Source organism: Engystomops pustulosus, chromosome 8 (assembly GCF_040894005.1).
Source record: "Engystomops pustulosus chromosome 8, aEngPut4.maternal, whole genome shotgun sequence".
NCBI lineage: Eukaryota > Metazoa > Chordata > Amphibia > Anura > Leptodactylidae > Engystomops > Engystomops pustulosus.
The window spans coordinates 5,982,708-6,008,541 of NC_092418.1; the positions used below are offsets into that span (position 1 = coordinate 5,982,708).

Sequence of the window (25,834 nt, forward strand, 5' to 3'; positions counted from 1 at the left end):
AATCAGTTTAATTACACACATATGTACTCCGATGGAGTAGAACCATCTCAACAAGGATCAGGAGGAAAAGGACAGGAAGTGAGTAACATATGAGAGTCACAGCAAAGGGGCCAAATACTTATCACCATGTGATAGTTCAGTTTTTCTTGTTTAATAAATAAGCAAAAATATTTACATTTCTGTTTTTTTCAGCAAGATGGAGGCAGAGAGCACAAATACCTGAGGGGGGGGGGGGGGGGGCGGCAGAGTGCACATTACTGGAGGGGGGAGGGTGTAGAGCCGACATGACTGGTGGGGTGGGGGTGGGAGGGTGTAGAGCCGACATGACTGGGGGGAAGGGTGTAGAGTTTTTGGATCTTACCAATTAGTTAAAAACAGTACCCATTGTGTGTTACCAAAAATAATGGACCAAAGTAGGAAAGTAACGTCTCAGAGCAGGGTCAGGCGTCTGCAGAAGAGCTGTATACATAAACCACACAACATAACACCAAATACTACAGAGGTAGAAGTGATGAGATCAATCCAAACAATTGGGGAAATTATATAAAGAGAAGAAAAGAGGACGCACCATAGAGGCCTCCAGGTTTCAAGGTTTCAACATTTGTAGCCAAAGCATTAAAGGGGTTTTCTGACAACCCCTTTAAGGCCTCTCACTCGTAACTTATGACCGCAACAAATGCCCATTTATTATAGCACATTAGAAATGACACAGTAGGTTCCCTTTATGACAGTAGATCCAGTACATGCTGAAGGAGAAGCGCGGTGGGAATGGTACATGAAGTCCTGAGATGAGTTATGGTGGAGGGGTCTTCACTTCCCTGCTGGTTCTCTTATCACGGTTTTCACATTGATCGTCCTCATGTAAACATCGCAGCGTCTGCTGCCACCAGTGTCCATGTATCCGACATACCAGTAGATACGCGTGTAGCACCTTCCCTAGGTGATAAGTAGCGCTACGATAGACAAGCCTATCATCACGTAGGGGAAGCTCACGGCTCTGCTGGTGGCTCCGCGGGAGAGGTAGGCCAGTCTATTGACCGCACCGGTGAACGTGACATTCAGAATATTCTCTTCCGAGTCTTGAGCGTTTGCCCTAATCCAGTCTGTGTAGGAAATGACTTGTGTGTAGATTCCTGGACGGTTCACTTTGCCACATCCATCGCCCCAACTCACCAAACCAGCCACGAACCATTGTCCTTTCTCAGAGCACACCAAGGGGCCGCCGGAGTCACCCTGGGGAGGGAATCACAAGACCACCACATTATAACATGAACACTAATATTTATTCCGTCAATGTCGCCTTATGAAAGATCAGAACTGAAGTCCAAGACCCCCAGGGTGTGACTGGGTCCACCTCTTTAGTCTGTGCCTTGTAGCCTCAACATTGCTACTTTGTCTTTCAAATAACAGTGCCTTGACCCAACACAATCCCCTCGGAAGGGTCCACCTTATTTTGATGTGGACTGTAAATATGGGACTGCTCTCGGCCATGACCCTCTAAAGAGCCAGACCTTTAACCACCATGTATGGCGAGTGGTGTCATTACACGTACCTGACAAGAGTCCGTCCCTCCTGCCTTATAGCCGGCGCATATCATGTCCCTCAGGATAATCGCAGTGGTGTTAACGATGTCAGACTGGAGGTGATAAAGTCCATCGCAGGTCTCACGACTGATCAGCGGGACCTGTGCTTCCTGCAGAGTCTGGGGGCTTGTAAGACTCACTGAAAGAGAAGAATTTTTACAAAGTTTCATACCATCATCATCGGAGAACCTCCTCTGATACTGTAGGACCCTGGTACATAACGAGATGATCAGAAGGTACAATGACCCATCAGGAGAGTCATTAGTGTTAAGGTGATGGTTAGACTTAGCTTGGTGATGGTTCTCTCAAAGACAAGATGGCGACATGCACCTACTACTGGTAGAGGCTGAAGCTCGTGTCCCGAGATCTCTGTGGCACTACTTTATTAGATGGACATACCTGATGTCTCTGACGTCATTCATTGTACATAGTTTTGGGCGACCTTAGAAGGCACAATAACAGGACAATAGACTGGGGTGGGAGGACTCTCATTCAGAATTACATGTATGGGATTCTAGGATCTAAGCATCTCCAGCGAGTCCAGCGGCTGGTGGAGAGGTTGACCTTGATAGTGGACAACCACCTGTGATGCACTGATACCTACCACCATACTTAGTGTTTCCCCATCCAGTGACCCAGCACATGAGGCCCATGGGGAAGACCACGTTGGCTGTAGGGAGGCAGACGGGCAGGATGTAAGGAGTGAAGGTGACATTATCAGCCAGCTCGATGAGACTGATGTCACCCACCGATCCTATAGCCGTGTAGCTCGGATTCTTGATGATCTGCTTCACAGTGACAGAGATTTCTTGAGAATTTGGCACCGAGATTTTATAGCAACCAAGATGGACGGTGAGTGTGGAGGTCGTCACTTCCCTACAACAGGACAGAGAACAGAAACATCAGAAGAACAGCGTAGACTTAAAGGGATCGTGTGGTAGGTGGATCTATAGGATGTGAGGATAACCCTTTTAAGGGCCAATCCTCATGTCCCGCACTTATTTGATACATATTCTGATAATAAAAGTAAATTTTTCTAAAGCAGCTACTGGGGTGTGGAGTAGCCGGAGCAGAGGCTACAGGGAGGGGCTACTCCACGCCCCAGTAGCCTCTTTGTTCCTCCTACCCGAAATATTCGGCACGAAGCGTGCCCTCGTAGCTGCATGCCCTCGTCTAACATACCTGCACAGCTCCAGCTTCGGAGCAGTGACCACACAGAGGGGGCCTGGTGTTCTGCGCATGCGCAAACAGCAGGTTTGTCAGACGAGGGCGTTCAGCTCCTTTTAGCTGCGCCCCGAAGATTTTGGGTAGGAGGAACAGAGGCTACTGGGGCGTAGAGTAGCCGCACCGTGTAGCCTCAACTCCGGCTACTCCACGCCCCAGTAGCTGCTTTAGAAAATGTACATGTTCTGATAATAAAAGTTATCAAAAAAGTGCTTAAAAGGGCTATCCTCACGTCCTATAGATCCACCTACCACCCAATCTACCGTCCTACAGATCCACCTACCACACGATCTACCGTCCTACAGATCCACCTACCACCCAATCTACCGTCCTACAGATCCACCTACCACACGATCTAGCTTTATAGGTAGATTCTTGGCAGTGGGTTCCCTTTAACCACCAGAGCCCCGTAGCAAATCAGCGATAGTGGAAGTGGAGGCATTATGGAACCAGGAATCACAGAAGAGTCTCTTACCATGTTATACAATGAGCCGCAGACACCACCCACTTGGCACTTATTAGGGATCCTCCACAGAAGTGACGGCCATTTATCCGTAAGCTCGCTTGCCATGGCCACTGACCGGCCTGCGCATTCTCCCCTCCCATTATACGGCTAGATAGCTGAGGTTTTCCACATTCTACAAAATAATTAAAAAATCCCTTAAAGGAATAGATCTGACTACCGAGGAGCCAAACTCCAAAAGGTCAGTTCCAAGTGAGAGGAACTAGAACCTCAGCATTGTGGCACATATCCGGGGGTCATTCCTCCAAAATGCGAAAGATTTAACAGGACCCTGAACCCTGGGGTCGGTGATGCACAATGACACGAGTCTGTTCCCTACATTTCACATCCGATTCATTGGAATGATGTTAAAGGGATTGGCCACTCCTGTCCATAAATTGAGGTTTGTGCATCTTTACCACCTTGTGCATAATCCCCCGAAATGTTCATCAAGTGATCATCCAGCCCTGCTACTTACTCTTACCTACATGATTGTTTCTTCAAATCTCTGAATAGGAGGACCTGCAGCAGCAGACCCATCCTCCTCCCCTCTCCAGGTCTTCACAGTAGGGATGGACTGTGAGAAGAGACACCGCGGGAGACGCAGTAAGGATGACCTGGAGCAGAGACCGAGACGGCAGCTGTGTGTACAGAGGGCGGAAGGGAAAAACAGGGAAAGGCTGCAGCTTTCGAAGGAGGCAAAGACACGGCCACCCGCATGCGCAGAGACACGGCCACCCGCATGCGCAGAGACACGGCCACCCGCATGCGCAGAGACACGGCCACCCGCATGCGCAGAGACGCGGCTTCATTGGTTCTGGAAGGAACCAATGAAATTAATAAAAAGGGAATGGACCTCTCCAATTTTAATAACCAGACGCAGCAGTTCCCAGGTTGGGAAAGTCCATGTTTTTTGCTCTCTCAGGCTAAGGCTCATTCACACAAGCATATGGGGGGCGTATATATGGGTTTAAATTTGCGGCCGTATATGCATCCCCCATAGGCGTCTATGGCGTCCGGGCTCGGTGAAGTAAGTACAATAAGTGCTCTCCGTTTTGAGCTACAGCCTGCTCTATCTATGGAGAGGGGAGGGGCGAGCCGCAATCACACCCCCCACCCTCCAGCGCCCTATGTGTAGCCGGGGGGGGGGGGAGGGAGCACACCTGTTCAAGTGAATGCAGCCTTAAGGTGTTAAAATACAGTAAGTCCTCCAGCTGCCGCCCCAGAAGTCACCCATTACAGATGGTACAGTGCTAGATCGTATTCTGCTCTTCCCGATACTCCTCGTGGATGGTGGGTGCCAGGGAATAAACCATTTGACACAATTATCTCCGACCTTAATACTGGAACTGAGAGATGAAGAAGTAGTAAAAAGTTTAAAAGAAAATGAAAATGTAAAAACGCGTGAACGTTAGACGCCATTTTTTTTATATATGCTGTAATACACTCAATACACCACAACCCTTAGTGACCGATGCAAGGATCCCCTTAATTCTCTGTAGGTCCAAACAGTTGTGGATCCCTAGAAATATGATATTGTGAAGAATACGACCTGCACAAAGAAGAAAGCGAGGAAGGGAAAACAGAAGTTACTCACCGGTAATGATGTTTCCTCGAACCACGACGGCACCAACCAGAGAGAGGGATCCACCCCCGGGGACAGGAAACCTGAGCATAAAAACACGCCCCTCCTATCCTACCTCAGTGGGTTACAGAGACTTGGAAGAACCTTATTATTAGTATATCAGAAAAAACATTTTCCATGTAACCATAATTTTGACAAAATTATTTTATTACCTTTTTTATTTATTTTTAAAAATTTATTTAAATATCAATATTAATATTTATTTATTTTTTGACACCCCTGAAATACCACCAATAAAAAGGTAGGAAAAAATCACCAGGGTGGGAATATACCAGGTGCCGTCGTGGTACGAGGAAACATCATTACCGGTGAGTAACTTCTGTTTTCCCCAGCACCACGACGGCACCAACCAGAGAGATTTTCAGAGAGAAATATTTAGGGAGGGAAAAATCATAAGAAACACGCCCCCAGAGGAGAGCGCTTTTCTCTCCAAAGAGTTCAAGAGTACCCACCACATTTAACCGATAGTGTTTTAAGAAAGTGTGGGGGAGTAAACCCGCATGCTCCCTGACAATCCATCTCAATTATGCCCAAGATGTGGCTAGTGCTCGGGTAGAAAAGGCACGGATAGTTTCTGGGGCAGATTCTTCATTTACTTCCTAGGTCAGATTCTATTTTTTATAAAGGTCTAGACCACCAAGTAAAAAGATTATTTTCTTTTGCACCATATACATGATCTTAAGATATATTATAACCGATCAAAAGTGAAACTGTCTTTTTAACCTAATCATCCATGGATTAGATGTCAACTATACTAACCAGAAAGCATAAGGTTTTTCCCCCCAGAGAAAACCTGATACTAGAAATTAAAATGTTCCAAAATAACTTGAGATTCACATATGACGGACAACGGATTGATCTTCCATTTATTTTAGGTGTTCCTAAGGAACACGTTAAAGAGCAACTTTGTTTTCATTGTATGATCCTCTGACAACTTACACCCTGTTTCACTATTGTTATATTTTTCAGTAGTTTGGGACTTACTGCTTTTGACTGACTCCAGATTCTCTGAAAAACTGTACTTTTTTTTTTTTTTTTTTTGACAGTATATATAATAATTTATTAGAACCTCTTTTGGAATCCTGACAGCACGTTGCTTAGATTCCAAAGGTCTGACCACTAGACTCTCTTAGTGAGGATTACAGCCTCTACCCTTCATGCAGAACACAAGTTGTAGTGATCTCAAATAAACTAAGACCGGGTAAGGCTGGTATAAAGGCCATCGTTAGAACTAGGAGGGACATGGGTGGCCTGCCGACTCAGATTAACTGGTTTATCCATTTTAAAACTTCCTATAAGAAGGTACAGCTTTGCCCCTAATGGCAGATAGCTTTCTCTATATACAAATGCAGCATAGAGGAATGACTGGATATGAATGGAAATATCAGGGTCCTCTCCCCTATTTTAGTATTATGTGAGGTATATGATAGGTGGATGACTCCCTGACGTCATAGGGACTTGTGCACCTGTACACATTGTATCATAGAATGTGGAGGGACATGGGTAAATAATGGGGTTATTACACATGAATATATTTGATACCCAGATGGATGTTGGTCACTACAAGCTATTAATGGCTAATTTGAAGTGTAATATGGTTGTAGAATGTACCTTATATGATCACATGATTTAACGATGTCCATATACAGGTAGTCCCTAGGTCACGAACAAGACAGGCCCCCAGGTTCGCTCCCAGGCAGAACCCGCATGGAAATCGGAACTATACGTTCCACAACCGCAGTCCCAGATCAAAAAAAAAAAAAATCTCTCTTTTTTTTTTTTTTTTAAACTGCAATATATTATTTAAATCTGCAGGATCTGAAAAGAGACACTGAATATGAGGGCGCTACACCAAAGACCATCACCATTATTATTCTGACTTGCTCTACCTTTGTGACCTTGAAGAGAGGCAGACTGTCGGGCTTATACAAATAAGCAGACCACCATCAGGGAATCATATCCCATTGGGAATCTCTAAGTCTGGGTACACATTGTTATTTGGAGTTCGCTGTACCCGCAAAGCACACAACGCCAGGAGCATATCTTATCAGTAAGGATTTTGCCCTTATTCACCACATCTTGCTCCCTTATAGAGAAATTGCTTGGAGCAAAGATTCTGATACCATTCACCCTAACTTGCTTACCTTTGGAACAGCTGCTCTCAGCAAAGACTCTGGCATCATTCACATTAACTTACTTACCTGTGAAACTATTGTTTCTATCAAGGTCTTTGACATAATCCCCATTATCTTGTGTATTTTGGGTACTTGTGGAACCACTGCTCACAGCCTGGATCATTCACATTACTTTGTGCACCTGTGGAAACTATTCACAGCAAGGATTATGTAATCATTCATATTACCTTGGGTATTTTTGGAACCACCGGTCTCAGCAAGGAGTATAGCATCATTCCAATTACTCTGTGCCTGTGGGACTATTCACAGCGACTATTATTGTGTATTTGTGGAACCACCGCTCACAACAAGGAGTATAGCATCATTCACATTACTCTGTGTCTATGGAACTATTCACAGCAACTATTATTGTGTATTTGTGGAACCACCGCTCACAGCAAGGAGTATAGCATCATTCACATTACTCTGTGTCTATGGAACTATTCACAGCAACTATTATTGTGTATTTGTGGAACCACCGCTCACAGCAAGGAGTATAGCATCATTCACATTACTCTGTGTCTATGGAACTATTCACAGCAACTATTATTGTGTATTTGTGGAACCACCGCTCACAGCAAGGAGTATAGCATCATTCACATTACTCTGTCTATGGAACTATTCACAGTAACTATTATTGTGTATTTGTGGAACCACCGCTCACAGCAAGGAGTATAGCATCATTCACATTACTCTGTGTCTATGGAACTATTCACAGCAACTATTATTGTGTATTTGTGGAACCACCGGTCTCAGCAAGGAGTATAGCATCATTCACATTACTCTGACTATGGAACTATTCACAGCAACTATTATTGTGTATTTGTGGAACCACCGCTCACAGCAAGGAGTATAGCATCATTCACATTACTCTGACTATGGAACTATTCACAGCAACTATTATTGTGTATTTGTGGAACCACCGCTCACAGCAAGGAGTATAGCATCATTCACATTACTCTGTGTCTATGGAACTATTCACAGTAACTATTATTGTGTATTTGTGGAACGACCGCTCACAGCAAGGAGTATAGCATCATTCACATTACTCTGTCTATGGAACTATTCACAGTAACTATTATTGTGTATTTGTGGAACCACCGCTCACAGCAAGGAGTATAGCATCATTCACATTACTCTGTGTCTATGGAACTATTCACAGTAACTATTATTGTGTATTTGTGGAACCACCGGTCTCAGCAAGGAGTATAGCATCATTCACATTACTCTGACTATGGAACTATTCACAGCAACTATTATTGTGTATTTGTGGAACCACCGCTCACAGCAAGGAGTATAGCATCATTCACATTACTCTGACTATGGAACTATTCACAGCAACTATTATTGTGTATTTGTGGAACCACCGCTCACAGCAAGGAGTATAGCATCATTCACATTACTCTGACTATGGAACTATTCACAGCAACTATTATTGTGTATTTGTGGAACCACCGCTCACAGCAAGGAGTATAGCATCATTCACATTACTCTGTGTCTATGGAACTATTCACAGTAACTATTATTGTGTATTTGTGGAACGACCGCTCACAGCAAGGAGTATAGCATCATTCACATTACTCTGTCTATGGAACTATTCACAGTAACTATTATTGTGTATTTGTGGAACCACCGCTCACAGCAAGGAGTATAGCATCATTCACATTACTCTGTGTCTATGGAACTATTCACAGTAACTATTATTGTGTATTTGTGGAACCACCGCTCACAGCAAGGAGTATAGCATCATTCACATTACTCTGTGTCTATGGAACTATTCACAGTAACTATTATTGTGTATTTGTGGAACGACCGCTCACAGCAAGGAGTATAGCATCATTCACATTACTCTGTGTCTATGGAACTATTCACAGTAACTATTATTGTGTATTTGTGGAACCACCGCTCACAGCAAGGAGTATAGCATCATTCACATTACTCTGTCTATGGAACTATTCACAGTAACTATTATTGTGTATTTGTGGAACCACCGCTCACAGCAAGGAGTATAGCATCATTCACATTACTCTGTGTCTATGGAACTATTCACAGCAACTATTATTGTGTATTTGTGGAACCACCGCTCACAGCAAGGAGTATAGCATCATTCACATTACTCTGTCTATGGAACTATTCACAGTAACTATTATTGTGTATTTGTGGAACCACCGCTCACAGCAAGGAGTATAGCATCATTCACATTACTCTGTGTCTATGGAACTATTCACAGTAACTATTATTGTGTATTTGTGGAACCACCGCTCACAGCAAGGAGTATAGCATCATTCACATTACTCTGTGTCTATGGAACTATTCACAGTAACTATTATTGTGTATTTGTGGAACCACCGCTCACAGCAAGGAGTATAGCATCATTCACATTACTCTGTCTATGGAACTATTCACAGCAACTATTATTGTGTATTTGTGGAACCACCGCTCACAGCAAGGAGTATAGCATCATTCACATTACTCTGTCTATGGAACTATTCACAGTAACTATTATTGTGTATTTGTGGAACCACCGCTCACAGCAAGGAGTATAGCATCATTCACATTACTCTGTGTCTATGGAACTATTCACAGTAACTATTATTGTGTATTTGTGGAACCACCGCTCACAGCAAGGAGTATAGCATCATTCACATTACTCTGTCTATGGAACTATTCACAGTAACTATTATTGTGTATTTGTGGAACCACCGCTCACAGCAAGGAGTATAGCATCATTCACATTACTCTGTGTCTATGGAACTATTCACAGTAACTATTATTGTGTATTTGTGGAACCACCGCTCACAGCAAGGAGTATAGCATCATTCACATTACTCTGTGTCTATGGAACTATTCACAGTAACTATTATTGTGTATTTGTGGAACCACCGCTCACAGCAAGGAGTATAGCATCATTCACATTACTCTGTCTATGGAACTATTCACAGTAACTATTATTGTGTATTTGTGGAACCACCGCTCACAGCAAGGAGTATAGCATCATTCACATTACTCTGTGTCTATGGAACTATTCACAGTAACTATTATTGTGTATTTGTGGAACCACCGCTCACAGCAAGGAGTATAGCATCATTCACATTACTCTGTCTATGGAACTATTCACAGTAACTATTATTGTGTATTTGTGGAACCACCGCTCACAGCAAGGAGTATAGCATCATTCACATTACTCTGTGTCTATGGAACTATTCACAGCAACTATTATTGTGTATTTGTGGAACCACCGGTCTCAGCAAGGAGTATAGCATCATTCACATTACTCTGACTATGGAACTATTCACAGCAACTATTATTGTGTATTTGTGGAACCACCGCTCACAGCAAGGAGTATAGCATCATTCACATTACTCTGACTATGGAACTATTCACAGCAACTATTATTGTGTATTTGTGGAACCACCGCTCACAGCAAGGAGTATAGCATCATTCACATTACTCTGTCTATGGAACTATTCACAGTAACTATTATTGTGTATTTGTGGAACCACCGCTCACAGCAAGGAGTATAGCATCATTCACATTACTCTGTCTATGGAACTATTCACAGTAACTATTATTGTGTATTTGTGGAACCACCGCTCACAGCAAGGAGTATAGCATCATTCACATTACTCTGTGTCTATGGAACTATTCACAGTAACTATTATTGTGTATTTGTGGAACGACCGCTCACAGCAAGGAGTATAGCATCATTCACATTACTCTGTCTATGGAACTATTCACAGTAACTATTATTGTGTATTTGTGGAACCACCGCTCACAGCAAGGAGTATAGCATCATTCACATTACTCTGTGTCTATGGAACTATTCACAGTAACTATTATTGTGTATTTGTGGAACCACCGCTCACAGCAAGGAGTATAGCATCATTCACATTACTCTGTGCCTGTGGAACTATTCACAGCAACCATTATTGGGTATTTGTGGAACCACCGCTCACAGCAAGGAGTATAGCATCATTCACATTACTCTGTGTCTATGGAACTATTCACAGCCAGGGTTATATCATCATTTACATCTCCTACCGTATCTTATGTATCTGAGGAACAACTATTCCCAGTAAAGGTTTTGGCATTATTTATCATAACTTGCTTGGTTTCTGGAACACTGCTCCCCACAAGGATTCAGGCATAATTATCAATATCTTCTATACCTCCGGTTATAAAGCTGCTCTGTCTTTAGTGAGGATCCTCATCTTTCCATGCACTGGCGCTCAAAAATCACCAATACAATTACTGGAACAGTGGATAATACCAGCGCCCCTTCCTAACTAATACAAAGTCAAATGTGTCCAGTGGCCCCACAACCACAATGTATTATATGAGCAAACCTTTTATATCCTATTGTATGCAGATGAACAAGGTTGGAGAGAGCAGTCTGAATTAAGTTAGGAAATTGCACACCACAGTTACCAAACTGCAATATGCCATATAAGAGTAGCTTTCAAACTTAACAAGTTTGCAGGTATAGAAGCACCCGATACTGAGGGTTTTTCTACCTCTTGTAATTTTGAGCCAGGTGATCCATGTTGATGGAAACTCACTTTCTGTGTCCAAGCAATGCTTTATGAAAGCGGCATGTGGTTCAGACCCAAGATAACTGAGGAACAACCATGTGCTCTGTGAAGTGTCTCAGTCCTGAACTTCTGTCCATACCTGGAGGGGAGGCTAACCTGCAAGTCGTTAGATAATTAACTGAACTACCTGAAACTCTCATACAAGTGCAGAATTCCCTTTAGCTGCACTTAGCTGTAGTAAACGCTCATAGGCTAGAATTCAGAGCATGCTTGCAAACAGTTTATGTAGCATCTTTTTTGTCTCCTGATCTGCTCAGTTAAACATACACCACAATCTGACCATCAGCGAGTTCTGTGCAGGACGCCATAATAAACAGAAACCATGTGTTTCCTTGAGGCACCTCCACACTAAACTCTTCTCCACACTGGGAGGAGAGGTTAACCTGCAAGCCGTTAGCCAATTAACTGAAGCTGGCTGCAAGGGTAATTAATCCAAGCTGTAACCCAAGCTACTGAACAGGATTTTAGACCTGACCAGAGCAAGTATGTTCAGCTTAGAATGGCTGGTAGTTTTCCAATGTATCCATGGGTTAACTAGAATCCATATTACACATTTCATATCATGAGTGTAATAAAAAAAGTAGACTTACCACCCGGAACTCTCCTATGGTTACGATGGTTTTTCCGGGTCTGTGGGGATACGGTGACCTCTTTGTCAGGTTCCGTGAGCCCCCTCATAAGAGATAATCCAACAGACACAACCCATTCCACTGGAGGTGTGTACTGTACAGGATGCCCGAAGTCCCATCCTGTTAGCGCCATTCACCACGTGAGGTGTGTTTGGAGAGGAGTAATCACACCATGCAACTGTGAATCCTCCTTCTGGAGAGGTCGGATACTGGACACGTCTCCCTGCATACCTGCTCCCACTCTGGGGTCGGTACCGTGCAGCAGAAAACCAGAACAGGCACACTCTAGTCCCCATTATACATCATGCTGTTTCTGGGGCTAGGACACACATAATGGCAACTATCATTGCTGACACTTTGCCTATACCCGCAGCACCTCGCCTGTGCTGCTTTGGAACGCTCCAGATCTGGATAACCTCCAGCTCACTGGCCGGGTTCAAAACCTAGTACCTGCCGTCTGACAGGCACCAGGTAGTAATCCTCTTAACACTCAGGTTCCCGCCAGGGACAGGAAACCACTGAGGTAGGATAGGAGGGGCGTGTTTTTATGCTCAGGTTTCCTGTCCCCGGGGGTGGATCCCTCTCTCTGGTTGGTGCCGTCGTGGTGCTGGGGAAAACAGAGGAAGAGCAAAGAAAGAAGAGACAATGTAATCACCACAATCTACAATGTATCAGACTTTATTTACACAACATCACAGATGTCCATCATGCAGCGGAGTCCACGATGATAGCCGCACCCCTGCTCCAAAATGTCTTCATTAAGAAGGTGAAACATTGCAGTTGTATGGTGGAATAAAGTCACTATTTTTCACAATACGGAGCGCAGCGTAATCGTTGACTACGCGACATTGTGGGTCCTGACCGAACCTCCTTGAAGATTTGCACCCGTTTTCTTTCGATGCTCAGTCCTGCTCTACATTTACTGTTCAACAAATGTCCATCAGATACAAAGCAGAAACATCGGGACATCAAGACCTAGTAAAACACGTGATCAGGAGAAACTGTACATAGGGGGCAGTATTATAGTAGTTATATTCTTGTACATAGGGGGCAGTATTATAGTAGTTATATTCCTGTACATAGGGGGTAGTATTATAGTAGTTATATTCTTGTACATAGGGGGCAGTATTATAGTAGTTATATTCTTGTACATAGGGGGCAGTATTATAGTAGTTATATTCTTGTACATAGGGGGCAGTATTATAGTAGTTATGTACCTGTACATAGGGGGCAGTATTATAGCAGTTATATTCTTGTACATAGGGGGCAGTATTATAGTAGTTATATTCTTGTACATAGGGGGCAGTATTATAGTAGTTATATTCTTGTACATAGGGGGCAGTATTATAGTAGTTATATTCTTGTACATAGGGGGCAGTATTATAGTAGTTATATTCCTGTACATAGGGGGCAGTATTATAGTAGTTATATTCCTGTACATAGGGGGCAGTATTATAGTAGTTATATCCCTGTACATAGGGGGCAGTATTATAGTAGTTATATTCCTGTACATAGGGGGCAGTATTATAGTAGTTATATTCCTGTACATAGGGGGCAGTATTATAGTAGTTATATTCCTGTACATAGGGGTCAGTATTATAGTAGTTATATTCCTGTACATAGGGGTCAGTATTATAGTAGTTATATTCCTGTACATAGGGGTCAGTATTATAGTAGTTATATTCCTGTACATAGGGGTCAGTATTATAGTAGTTATATTCCTGTACATAGGGGTCAGTATTATAGTAGTTATATTCCTGTACATAGGGGTCAGTATTATAGTAGTTATATTCCTGTACATAGGGGTCAGTATTATAGTAGTTATATTCCTGTACATAGGGGTCAGTATTATAGTAGTTATATTCCTGTACATAGGGGTCAGTATTATAGTAGTTATATTCCTGTACATAGGGGTCAGTATTATAGTAGTTATATTCCTGTACATAGGGGTCAGTATTATAGTAGTTATATTCCTGTACATAGGGGTCAGTATTATAGTAGTTATATTCCTGTACATAGGGGTCAGTATTATAGTAGTTATATTCCTGTACATAGGGGTCAGTATTATAGTAGTTATATTCCTGTACATAGGGGTCAGTATTATAGTAGTTATATTCCTGTACATAGGGGTCAGTATTATAGTAGTTATATTCCTGTACATAGGGGTCAGTATTATAGTAGTTATATTCCTGTACATAGGGGGCAGTATTATAGTAGTTATATTCCTGTACATAGGGGGCAGTATTATAGTAGTTATATTCCTGTACATAGGGGGCAGTATTATAGTAGTTATATTCCTGTACATAGGGGGCAGTATTATAGTAGTTATATTCCTGTACATAGGGGGCAGTATTATAGTAGTTATATTCCTGTACATAGGGAGCAGTATTATAGTAGTTATATTCCTGTACATAGGGGGCAGTATTATAGTAGTTATATTCCTGTACATAGGGGGCAGTATTATAGTAGTTATATTCTTGTACATAGGGGGCAGTATTATAGTAGTTATATTCCTGTACATAGGGGGCAGTATTATAGTAGTTATATTCCTGTACATAGAGGGCAGTATTATAGTAGTTATATTCTTGTACATAGGGGGCAGTATTATAGTAGTTATATTCCTGTACATAGGGGGCAGTATTATAGTAGTTATATTCCTGTACATAGGGGGCAGTATCATAGTAGTTATATTCCTGTACATAGGGGGCAGTATCATAGTAGTTATATTCTTGTACATAGGGGGCAGTATTATAGTAGTTATATTCCTGTACATAGGGGGCAGTATTATAGTAGTTATGTTCTTGTACATAGGGGGCAGTATTATAGTAGTTATATTCCTGTACATAGGGGGCAGTATTATAGTAGTTATGTTCTTGTACATAGGGGGCAGTATTATAGTAGTTATATTCCTGTACATAGGGGGCAGTATTATAGTAGTTATATTCCTGTACATAGGGGGCAGTATTATAGTAGTTATATTCCTGTACATAGGGGGCAGTATTATAGTAGTTATATTCTTGTACATAGGGGGCAGTATAATAATTTCCTTGTATGCAGCTGTAGAGAGAATCAGACATTTGCTGATCTCACTCTCTATTTCGGCAGGTGTTGGTATTTCCCTTCTCCTTGTGTCGGTGCCGCCTGTGACCTTTGTATAGGATATGTGTGCGGTCGCTCCCCTTCCCTGTGATGTCACTAGTGACTCTGCAGGATTCCTTTGATGATGTCATCTCTTCTTTCTGTATTGCTGGAGTCTCTATTGTTCCCATGTAGCCTCTATGGGTGTGACACCACAACTCCCAGAATGCCCTGCAGCCCCGTTGTATGATAAGGAGCAAATGAGCCGCTGCCCTCCCAAGAACCATAAATCAAGTCCACATGAGATTACTGGGAGCACAACAAAGAGGACACTTATGGGGTGGGGGGGACGTGGAGGTGACACTGTTATGGGGGGGGGAGGGGGTGTGGAGGTATCACACTGTTTCCTCTATACATTTTCATGGTATGTACTTACCTTGTGTAGTCAGATGAACCCCAATAATACCTACAGATGGAAATGAAGTGTAAGTACAAGAACTGCAAATAATCACTAGAAAGAGACAGTGACACAACAGAACATATAGATAGATAGGAGAGAGAGAGATAGATAGGAGAGAGAGCGAGATAGATAGGAGAGAGAGCGAGATAGATAGGAGAGAGAGAGAGATAGATAGGAGAGAGAGAGAGATAGATAGGAGAGAGAGAGAGATAGATAGGAGAGAGAGAGAGATAGATAGGAGAGAGAGAGAGATAGATAGGAGAGAGAGAGAGATAGATAGGAGAGAGAGAGAGATAGATAGGAGAGAGAGAGAGATAGGAGATAGATAGATAGGAGATAGATAGATAGATAGATAGGAGATAGATATGTGATAGATAGATAGATATGTGATAGATAGATAGGAGATAGATAGATAGGAGAGAGAGAGAGATAGATAGGAGATAGATAGATAGGAGATAGATAGATAGGAGAGAGAGAGAGATAGATAGATAGGAGATAGATAGGAGATAGATATGTGATAGATAGATAGATATGTGATAGATAGATAGGAGAGAGATAGATAGGAGAGAGAGAGAGATAGATAGGAGATAGATAGATAGGAGATAGATATGTGATAGATAGATAGATATGTGATAGATAGATAGGAGATAGATAGATAGGAGAGAGAGAGAGATAGATAGGAGATAGATAGATAGGAGAGAGATAGATAGGAGAGAGAGAGAGATAGATAGGAGAGAGAGAGAGATAGATAGATAGGAGAGAGAGAGAGATAGGAGAGAGAGAGAGATAGATAGGAGATAGATAGATAGATAGATAGGAGATAGATAGATAGATAGATAGGAGATAGATATGTGATAGGAGAGAGAGAGAGATAGATAGGAGATAGATAGATAGGAGAGAGAGAGAGATAGATAGGAGATAGATAGATAGGAGATAGATAGATAGGAGAGAGAGAGAGAGATAGATAGATAGGAGATAGATAGGAGATAGATATGTGATAGATAGATAGATATGTGATAGATAGATAGGAGATAGATAGATAGGAGAGAGAGAGAGATAGATAGGAGATAGATAGATAGGAGATAGATAGATAGATAGGAGAGAGAGATAGATAGATAGGAGATAGATAGATAGGAGATAGATAGATAGATAGGAGATAGATAGATAGATAGGAGATAGATAGATAGGAGATAGATAGGAGATAGATAGGAGATAGATAGGAGATAGATAGGAGATAGATAGGAGATAGATAGATAGGAGATAGATAGATAGGAGATAGATAGATAGGAGATAGATAGATAGATAGATAGATAGGAGATAGATAGGAGATAGATAGATAGATAGGAGATAGATAGATAGATAGGAGATAGATAGGAGATAGATAGGAGATAGATAGATAGGAGATAGATAGATAGGAGATAGATAGATAGGAGATAGATAGGAGATAGATAGATAGGAGATAGATAGATAGATAGATAGATAGATAGATAGATAGATAGATAGGAGATAGATAGGAGATAGATAGATAGGAGATAGATAGATAGGAGATAGATAGATAGGAGATAGATAGATAGGAGATAGATAGATAGGAGATAGATAGATAGGAGATAGATAGATAGGAGATAGATAGATAGGAGATAGATAGGAGATAGATAGGAGATAGATAGATAGATAGGAGATAGATAGGAGATAGATAGGAGATAGATAGGAGATAGATAGATAGGAGATAGATAGATAGGAGATAGATATGTGATAGATAGATAGATATGTGATAGATAGATAGGAGATAGATAGATAGGAGATAGATAGATAGATAGATAGGAGATAGATAGGAGATAGATATGTGATAGATAGATAGATATGTGATAGATAGATAGGAGATAGATAGATAGGAGAGAGAGATAGATAGATAGGAGATAGATAGATAGGAGATAGATAGATAGATAGATAGATAGATAGATAGATAGATAGGAGATAGATAGATAGATAGATAGATAGGAGATAGATATGTGATAGATAGATAGATATGTGATAGATAGATAGGAGATAGATAGATAGGAGATAGATAGATAGATAGGAGATAGATAGGAGATAGATAGGAGATAGATAGGAGATAGATAGGAGATAGATAGGAGATAGATAGGAGATAGATAGGAGATAGATAGATAGGAGATAGATAGATAGATAGATAGGAGATAGATAGATAGATAGATAGATAGATAGGAGATAGATAGGAGATAGATAGGAGATAGATAGATAGGAGATAGATAGATAGATAGATAGATAGATAGATAGATAGATAGATAGGAGATAGATAGATAGGAGATAGATAGATAGGAGATAGATAGATAGGAGATAGATAGATAGGAGATAGATAGATAGGAGATAGATAGATAGGAGATAGATAGATAGGAGATAGATAGATAGGAGATAGATAGATAGATAGGAGATAGATAGGAGATAGATAGGAGATAGATAGGAGATAGATAGATAGGAGATAGATAGATAGGAGATAGATAGATAGGAGATAGATAGGAGATAGATAGGAGATAGATAGGAGATAGATAGGAGATAGATAGGAGATAGATAGGAGATAGATAGGAGATAGATAGGAGATAGATAGATAGGAGATAGATAGATAGGAGATAGATAGATAGGAGATAGATAGGAGATAGATAGGAGATAGATAGGAGATAGAGAGAGAGATAGATAGGAGATAGATAGATAGGAGATAGATAGATAGGAGATAGATATGTGATAGATAGGAGATAGATAGATAGGAGATAGGAGATGGATAGGAGATAGATAGATATTAGATACATTGAGATGAACATGAGATACACAGTTGCTACTCTTTGGGGGTCACTTACCTATCAGGAGGAGGATCCCCCCGGTTGAGGACATGTTTTGCTGCTGAGCTTCTCTCGGTGACCACTGCAGGTGTCATCTATGTGTGTGGAGCCCCAGGGAATGCTGGGTAACCAGTTCCTGATGTGAATGAACATTTTTAGCAGCGATGATCGGCCCCCGCCCTCAGGTCTGTATCCTGCGCTGCGCAGGTCAGTGATTGCACCTGAAGAGCCGGTTCACAGAGCTGACAATCAGATCCACCACGAGAAGCCTTGTCCCTAGAGATCCCAGGGATCCATGGCCTCTCCTGCTGCAGACCGGCTCCGGATTATCAGACTTCCAGGGAGACCACATTCCAAAGGACCCGCCCTGTTAACCCCTTCCTCCATTTATCTTCAGAATCAGTTATAACTTCCAGCCTCCCAAAACAATAACTTTTTTATTTTTTTCCTGGTCGGGGTTTGGTTTTTGTGGGACGTGTTACAATTTTCAATGTTCTGTACAAAAAATGGGAAGAAAATAAATCTTCCATTATCCATGGTTTTTATTGAAAAACAAAAATACTTGGGCCCTTTACCTTTGGGTGGGGGGGGGGGGACACACCGGGCCCGAGACACAGAGGACACTTTGGTGCAGATTTTTTGGATTCCTCCTTAAGGGCGCGGTCACACGGTGCATTTTCATTGCTTTTGGAAACGCATTACAACATCTAAAAGAGGTGATTTGCCTAGTTACAAGACTGTTAACATTTGCGTTTACAAAACGCAATGTAAACACGATGTTAACGCATGTGCTAACAAAGTGTTAACAAAACGTAAACACATTGTAAACAGTAATGTAATTAGGCAAATCATCTCATCTCAGCTGTTGTAATACGTTCCAAAACGCAACCAAAACGCACCGCGTGATCGCGACCTAATACTTTTCTTTCCTGCAGATTAGGGTGAGGCCACACATGGCATTCTGGAACCGTTTTTGGTCCGTTTTTAAGCAGTCCATTAAAAAACGGATGCGTTTTTGTCAGTTTTTAATTGCGCAAATTCGGAAAACCTGTCAAAAACGGATGTGTTTTTTAGCGGATTGCTTAAAAACGGACCAAAAACGGTTTCAAAACGTTGTTTTTTGTCCATTTTTAAGCGTGCAATTTCAGTCCGTTTAAAAACATTTTTAAGGGCGCGGTCCCACGTTGCGTTTGCAAACGCAGACGCAGACCAAACCGCGCCCACCGGGCGGTCCGCGGTCCAATCGCATCGGCGTTTTCAATAGAAGCATAGAGAAACGCCGATGCGATTGGACCGCGGACCGCCCGGTGGGCGCGGTTTGGTCTGCGTCTGCGTTTGCAAACGCAACGTGGGACCGCGCCCTAAAACTGGTTCAAAGCAGCCAAAAGCATGGAAAACGGTAAAAAACGGATGCGTTTTGGGACTGACAACGCGTGCTTAAAAACGGACCAAAACCGCCACGTGTGGCATCGCCCTTATCCTTGGTGACGATTTCTTCCTCTGATTTTCTTTTTTTTCTGGTTTTTTTTTTCAGCGATTCACCAAACATCTGCAGGCGATTCGAGAAACTGCGCAAATTTTTACTTCAATTTGACCAGAAAAACGGACAAATGAAATGAGAAACCGCGGCGTCGCGTTCATCGTGTTCCTTGGCTTCTTCATTGTGAGGCCGCGGTCATAACGCGACGCTAGCGCACAGGGGGAGGTCCTCGGCGCGAACCCACATGCGTTTCCAGGGAAACGCATGCGATTGTTAAGCCGATCGCATGCGTTTCTCTGGAAACGCATGTGCGTTCGGGCCGAGGACCTCCCCCTGTGCTCTAGCTTCACGTTATGAACGGACGTCTAGCGGTACGTGTGACGCATTGCGTCAGGTTTTTTGTTTCGTTTTTGACGCGGCAAAAGACCAGTTTGCAAAAGGCGTTTTCTAATCCGAATCAGTCGGAAGCGATTCCCTTCCTCGCTCTTTCAAAATGCTAAAAAGTTGGGACTTTGATTAAAAAGTTAAGGGAAACAAATTCCCAGCAAAACGCAAATGTAAAAACGCATCACAAATTAGTGCCCTTTAAAAAAAAAACGCAACGCGCAGGCAACAGCGCAACATAGAGAAAGGAGGATGCAAAACACACCCATTTTAACCCCTTAGGGTTAACCCCACATTCTGTGGAACGCGACGCTAGCGCACAGGGGGCGGGGCTCGGCTTGATCGCATATGTGTTTCCAGAGACCGCAATGATTTCGAATTTCAAAAACGGCAAATTTTTCATCATTTTTCACCAAATTCATCATTTTTTCTTTTTTTTTGTAAATAAACGCAAAACTTTTTAGCCCGAATTTCCCAGGAAATGAAGAAGAACACGCGGGGAAAACATCTCAGGCGCCAGGTAGGTGTCACCCGCTGCCACTTATGTTATGTTACTGAGAAGTTTTTCCTGCTGTAGCTCCGGTCCGGGGGATTTATGGAGTCCGGGGGGGGGGGTCGCTCCATGCTCCAGCCCAGGTGCCACTTATCAAAAGGCAGCGGCGGCCGCTCAGGTGAGAGGGGCTGTGTATGTGCCAGAAGAAGCTGGAGTCCTCCATATGCTGTGGGAGGGAAGCTGCCTCGGGGCTCCTGGGATGCTATACTGCTGCCTCGGGGCTCCTGGGATGCTATACTGCTGCCTCGGGGCTCCTGGGATGCTATACTGCTGCCTCGGGGCTCCTGGGATACTATACTGCTGCCTCGGGGCTCCTGGGATGCTATACTGCTGCCTCGGGGCTCCTGGGATACTATACTGCTGCCTCGGGGCTCCTGGGATGCTATACTGCTGCCTCGGGGCTCCTGGGATGCTATACTGCTGCCTCGGGGCTCCTGGGATACTATACTGCTGCCTCGGGGCTCCTGGGATGCTATACTTCTGCCTCGGGGCTCCTGGGATGCTATACTGCTGCCTCGGGGATCCTGGGATACTATACTGCTGCCTCAGGGCTCCTGGGATGCTATACTGCTGCCTCGGGGCTCCTGGGATGCTATACTGCTGCCTCAGGGCTCCTGGGATGCTATACTGCTGCCTCGGGACTCCTGGGATGCTGTACTGCTGCCTCAGGGCTCCTGGGATGCTATACTGCTGCCTCGGGGCTCCTGGGATACTATACTGCTGCCTCGGGGCTCCTGGGATGCTATACTGCTGCCTCGGGGCTCCTGGGATGCTATACTGCTGCCTCGGGGCTCCTGGGATGCTATACTGCTGCCTCGGGGCTCCTGGGATGCTATACTGCTGCCTCGGGACTCATGGGACGCTATACTGCTGCCTCGGGGCTCCTGGGATGATAAACAGCTGCCTCGGGGCTCCTGGGATGCTATACTGCTGCCTCGGGGCTCCTGGGATGCTATACTGCTGCCTCGGGGCTCCTGGGATGCTATACTGCTGCCTCGGGGCTCCTGGGATACTATACTGCTGCCTCAGGGCTCCTGGGATGCTATACTGCTGCCTCGGGGCTCCTGGGATATTATACTGCTGCCTCGGGGCTCCTGGGATGCTATACTGCTGCCTTGGGGCTCCTGGGATGCTATACTGCTGCCTCAGGGCTCCTGGGATGCTACACTGCTGCCTCGGGTTAATCCCACCTGCAATGATCCCCCGGAGAGATGAAGGCTCCTCATACATTCTACCTGGCGCCAGAAGGAGGAAACCCACAGCTCCCACTTCCAGGATTCTTCAGGCAGATGAGTATCCAGATATACTGGGAATAATGGGAGGACTGGGAATACTGGGAGGACTGGGGATCATACTGGTTATTATACCGCTCATACCGGGGATCATACTGGTTATTATACTGCTCATACCCGGGATCATACTGGTTATTATACCGCTCATACCCGGGATCATACTGGTTATTATACCGCTCATACCGGGGATCATACTGGTTATTATACTGCTCATACCCGGGATCATACTGGTTATTATACCGCTCATACCCGGGATCATACTGGTTATTATACCGCTCATACCGGGGATCATACTGGTTATTATACTGCTCATACCCGGGATCATACTGGTTATTATACTGCTCATACCCGGGATCATACTGGTTATTATACTGCTCATACCCGGGATCATACTGGTTATTATACTGCTCATACCCGGGATCATACTGGTTATTATACTGCTCATACCGGGGATCATACTGGTTATTATACCGCTCATACCGGGATCATACTGGTTATTATACTGCTCATACCCGGGATCATACTGGTTATTATACTGCTCATACCCGGGATCATACTGGTTATTATACTGCTCATACCCGGGGATCATACTGGTTATAATACTGCTCATACCGGGGATCATACTGGTTATTATACTGCTCATACCGGGGATCATACTGGTTATTATACCGCTCATACCCGGGATCATACTGGTTATTATACCGCTCATACCGGGGATCATACTGGTTATTATACCGCTCATACCGGGGATCATACTGGTTATTATACTGCTCATACCCGGGATCATACTGGTTATTATACTGCTCATACCCGGGATCATACTGGTTATTATACTGCTCATACCCGGGATCATACTGGTTATTATACCGCTCATACCCGGGATCATACTGGTTATTATACTGCTCATACCCGGGATCATACTGGTTATTATACTGCTCATACCCGGGATCATACTGGTTATTATACTGCTCATACCCGGGATCATACTGGTTATTATACTGCTCATACCCGGGATCATACTGGTTATTATACTGCTCATACCCGGGATCATACTGGTTATTATACTGCTCATACCCTGGATCATACTGGTTATTATACTGCTCATACCCGGGATCATACTGGTTATTATACCGCTCATACCCGGGATCATACTGGTTATTATACCGCTCATACCCGGGATCAAACTGGTTATTATACCGCTCATACCCGGGATCATACTGGTTATTATACTGCTCATACCGGGGATCATACTGGTTATTATACTGCTCATACCCGGGATCATACTGGTTATTATACTGCTCATACCCGGGATCATACTGGTTATTATACTGCTCATACCCGGGATCATACTGGTTATTATACTGCTCATACCCGGGATCATACTGGTTATTATACTGCTCATACCCTGGATCATACTGGTTATTATACTGCTCATACCCGGGATCATACTGGTTATTATACTGCTCATACCCGGGATCATACTGGTTATTATACTGCTCATACCCGGGATCATACTGGTTATTATACTGCTCATACCCGGGATCATACTGGTTATTATACTGCTCATACCCGGGATCATACTGGTTATTATACTGCTCATACCCGGGATCATACTGGTTATTATACTGCTCATACCCTGGATCATACTGGTTATTATACTGCTCATACCCGGGATCATACTGGTTATTATACTGCTCATACCCGGGATCATACTGGTTATTATACCGCTCATACCCGGGATCATACTGGTTATTATACTGCTCATACCCGGGATCATACTGGTTATTATACTGCTCATACCCGGGATCATACTGGTTATTATACTGCTCATACCCTGGATCATACTGGTTATTATACTGCTCATACCCGGGATCATACTGGTTATTATACCGCTCATACCCGGGATCATACTGGTTATTATACCGCTCATACCCGGGATCAAACTGGTTATTATACCGCTCATACCGGGGATCATACTGGTTATTATACTGCTCATACCCGGGATCATACTGGTTATTATACTGCTCATACCGGGGATCATACTGGTTATTATACTGCTCATACCCGGGATCATACTGGTTATTATACTGCTCATACCCGGGGATCATACTGGTTATTATACCGCTCATACCCGGGATCATACTGGTTATTATACCGCTCATACCCGGGATCATACTGGTTATTATACCGCTCATACCCAGGATCATACTGGTTATTATACTGCTCATACCCGGGATCATACTGGTTATTATACCGCTCATACCCGGGATCATACTGGTTATTATACCGCTCATACCGGGGATCATACTGGTTATTATACTGCTCATACCCGGGATCATACTGGTTATTATACTGCTCATACCGGGGATCATACTGGTTATTATACTGCTCATACCCGGGGATCATACTGGTTATTATACTGCTCATACCCGGGATCATACTGGTTATTATACTGCTCATACCCGGGATCATACTGGTTATTATACTGCTCATACCCGGGGATCATACTGGTTATTATACTGCTCATACCCGGGGATCATACTGGTTATTATACCGCTCATACCGGGGATCATACTGGTTATTATACCGCTCATACCGGGGATCATACTGGTTATTATACTGCTCATACCCGGGGATCATACTGGTTATTATACCGCTCATACCGGGGATCATACTGGTTATTATACCGCTCATACCGGGGATCATACTGGTTATTATACTGCTCATACCCGGGATCATACTGGTTATTATACTGCTCATACCCGGGATCATACTGGTTATTATACTGCTCATACCCGGGATCATACTGGTTATTATACTGCTCATACCCGGGATCATACTGGTTATTATACTGCTCATACCCGGGGATCATACTGGTTATTATACTGCTCATACCCGGGGATCATACTGGTTATTATACCGCTCATATCCGGGATCATACTGGTTATTATACCGCTCATACCCGGGGATCATACTGGTTATTATACCGCTCATACCCGGGATCATACTGGTTATTATACTGCTCATACCCGGGATCATACTGGTTATTATACTGCTCATACCGGGGATCATACTGGTTATTATACTGCTCATACCCGGGATCATACTGGTTATTATACTGCACATACCCGGGATCATACTGGTTATTATACCGCTCATACCCGGGGATCATACTGGTTATTATACCGCTCATACCCGGGATCATACTGGTTATTATACTGCTCATACCGGGGATCATACTGGTTATTATACTCTTTATATTAGTTATTACACTGCTAGTGCTGGTAATTATCCGCCTTCAGTCTTGCAGGTGTCTTTTCCATCCTGAGCAGAGATCCCGGGTTTTTATCCATCGGCTACGAATCAGCAATTATTTGTCCCCAGCA

At 43.3% G+C, this 25,834-nt stretch overlaps 1 protein-coding gene across 7 annotated transcripts; it reads right to left on the reverse strand.

The window, feature by feature from the left end:
- Window positions 1-204: 204 nt before the first annotated feature.
- Window positions 205-25,821, reverse strand: LOC140076281 (prostasin-like). Of its 7 annotated transcripts, none has more exons than XM_072122840.1 (6): window positions 25,720-25,821; window positions 18,758-18,875; window positions 15,864-15,893; window positions 2,188-2,459; window positions 1,553-1,722; window positions 206-1,233 (listed from the first exon to the last, which is right to left on the reverse strand). In XM_072122840.1, exons 2-6 carry the CDS (start codon window positions 18,832-18,834, stop codon window positions 937-939), a joined length of 846 nt encoding a protein of 281 aa, XP_071978941.1. In that variant the 5' UTR covers window positions 18,835-18,875; window positions 25,720-25,821; the 3' UTR covers window positions 206-936. The 7 variants fall into 7 exon arrangements, with proteins under 7 accessions (XP_071978935.1, XP_071978941.1, XP_071978940.1 ...); XM_072122839.1 differs by lacking the exon at window positions 25,720-25,821 and adding an exon at window positions 18,961-19,100; XM_072122835.1 differs by lacking the exon at window positions 25,720-25,821 and adding an exon at window positions 3,283-3,445 and having other exon boundaries at window positions 208-1,233; window positions 18,758-19,101.
- Between the last annotated feature and the right edge of the window lie 13 nt (window positions 25,822-25,834).

Bases quoted from the DNA above. Each gene is read 5' to 3' on its own strand.
- LOC140076281 (XM_072122834.1), bottom strand. From the start codon at position 12,482: ATGGCGCTAACAGGATGGGACTTCGGGCATCCTGTACAGTACACACCT. The intron at 2,460-3,282 runs GTAAGAGACTCT...GTCCTGTTGTAG, and splicing joins GCGGCTCATTGTATAACATG to GGAAGTGACGACCTCCACAC. The intron at 1,234-1,552 runs GTACGTGTAATG...TTCCCTCCCCAG, and splicing joins GAGGGACGGACTCTTGTCAG to GGTGACTCCGGCGGCCCCTT.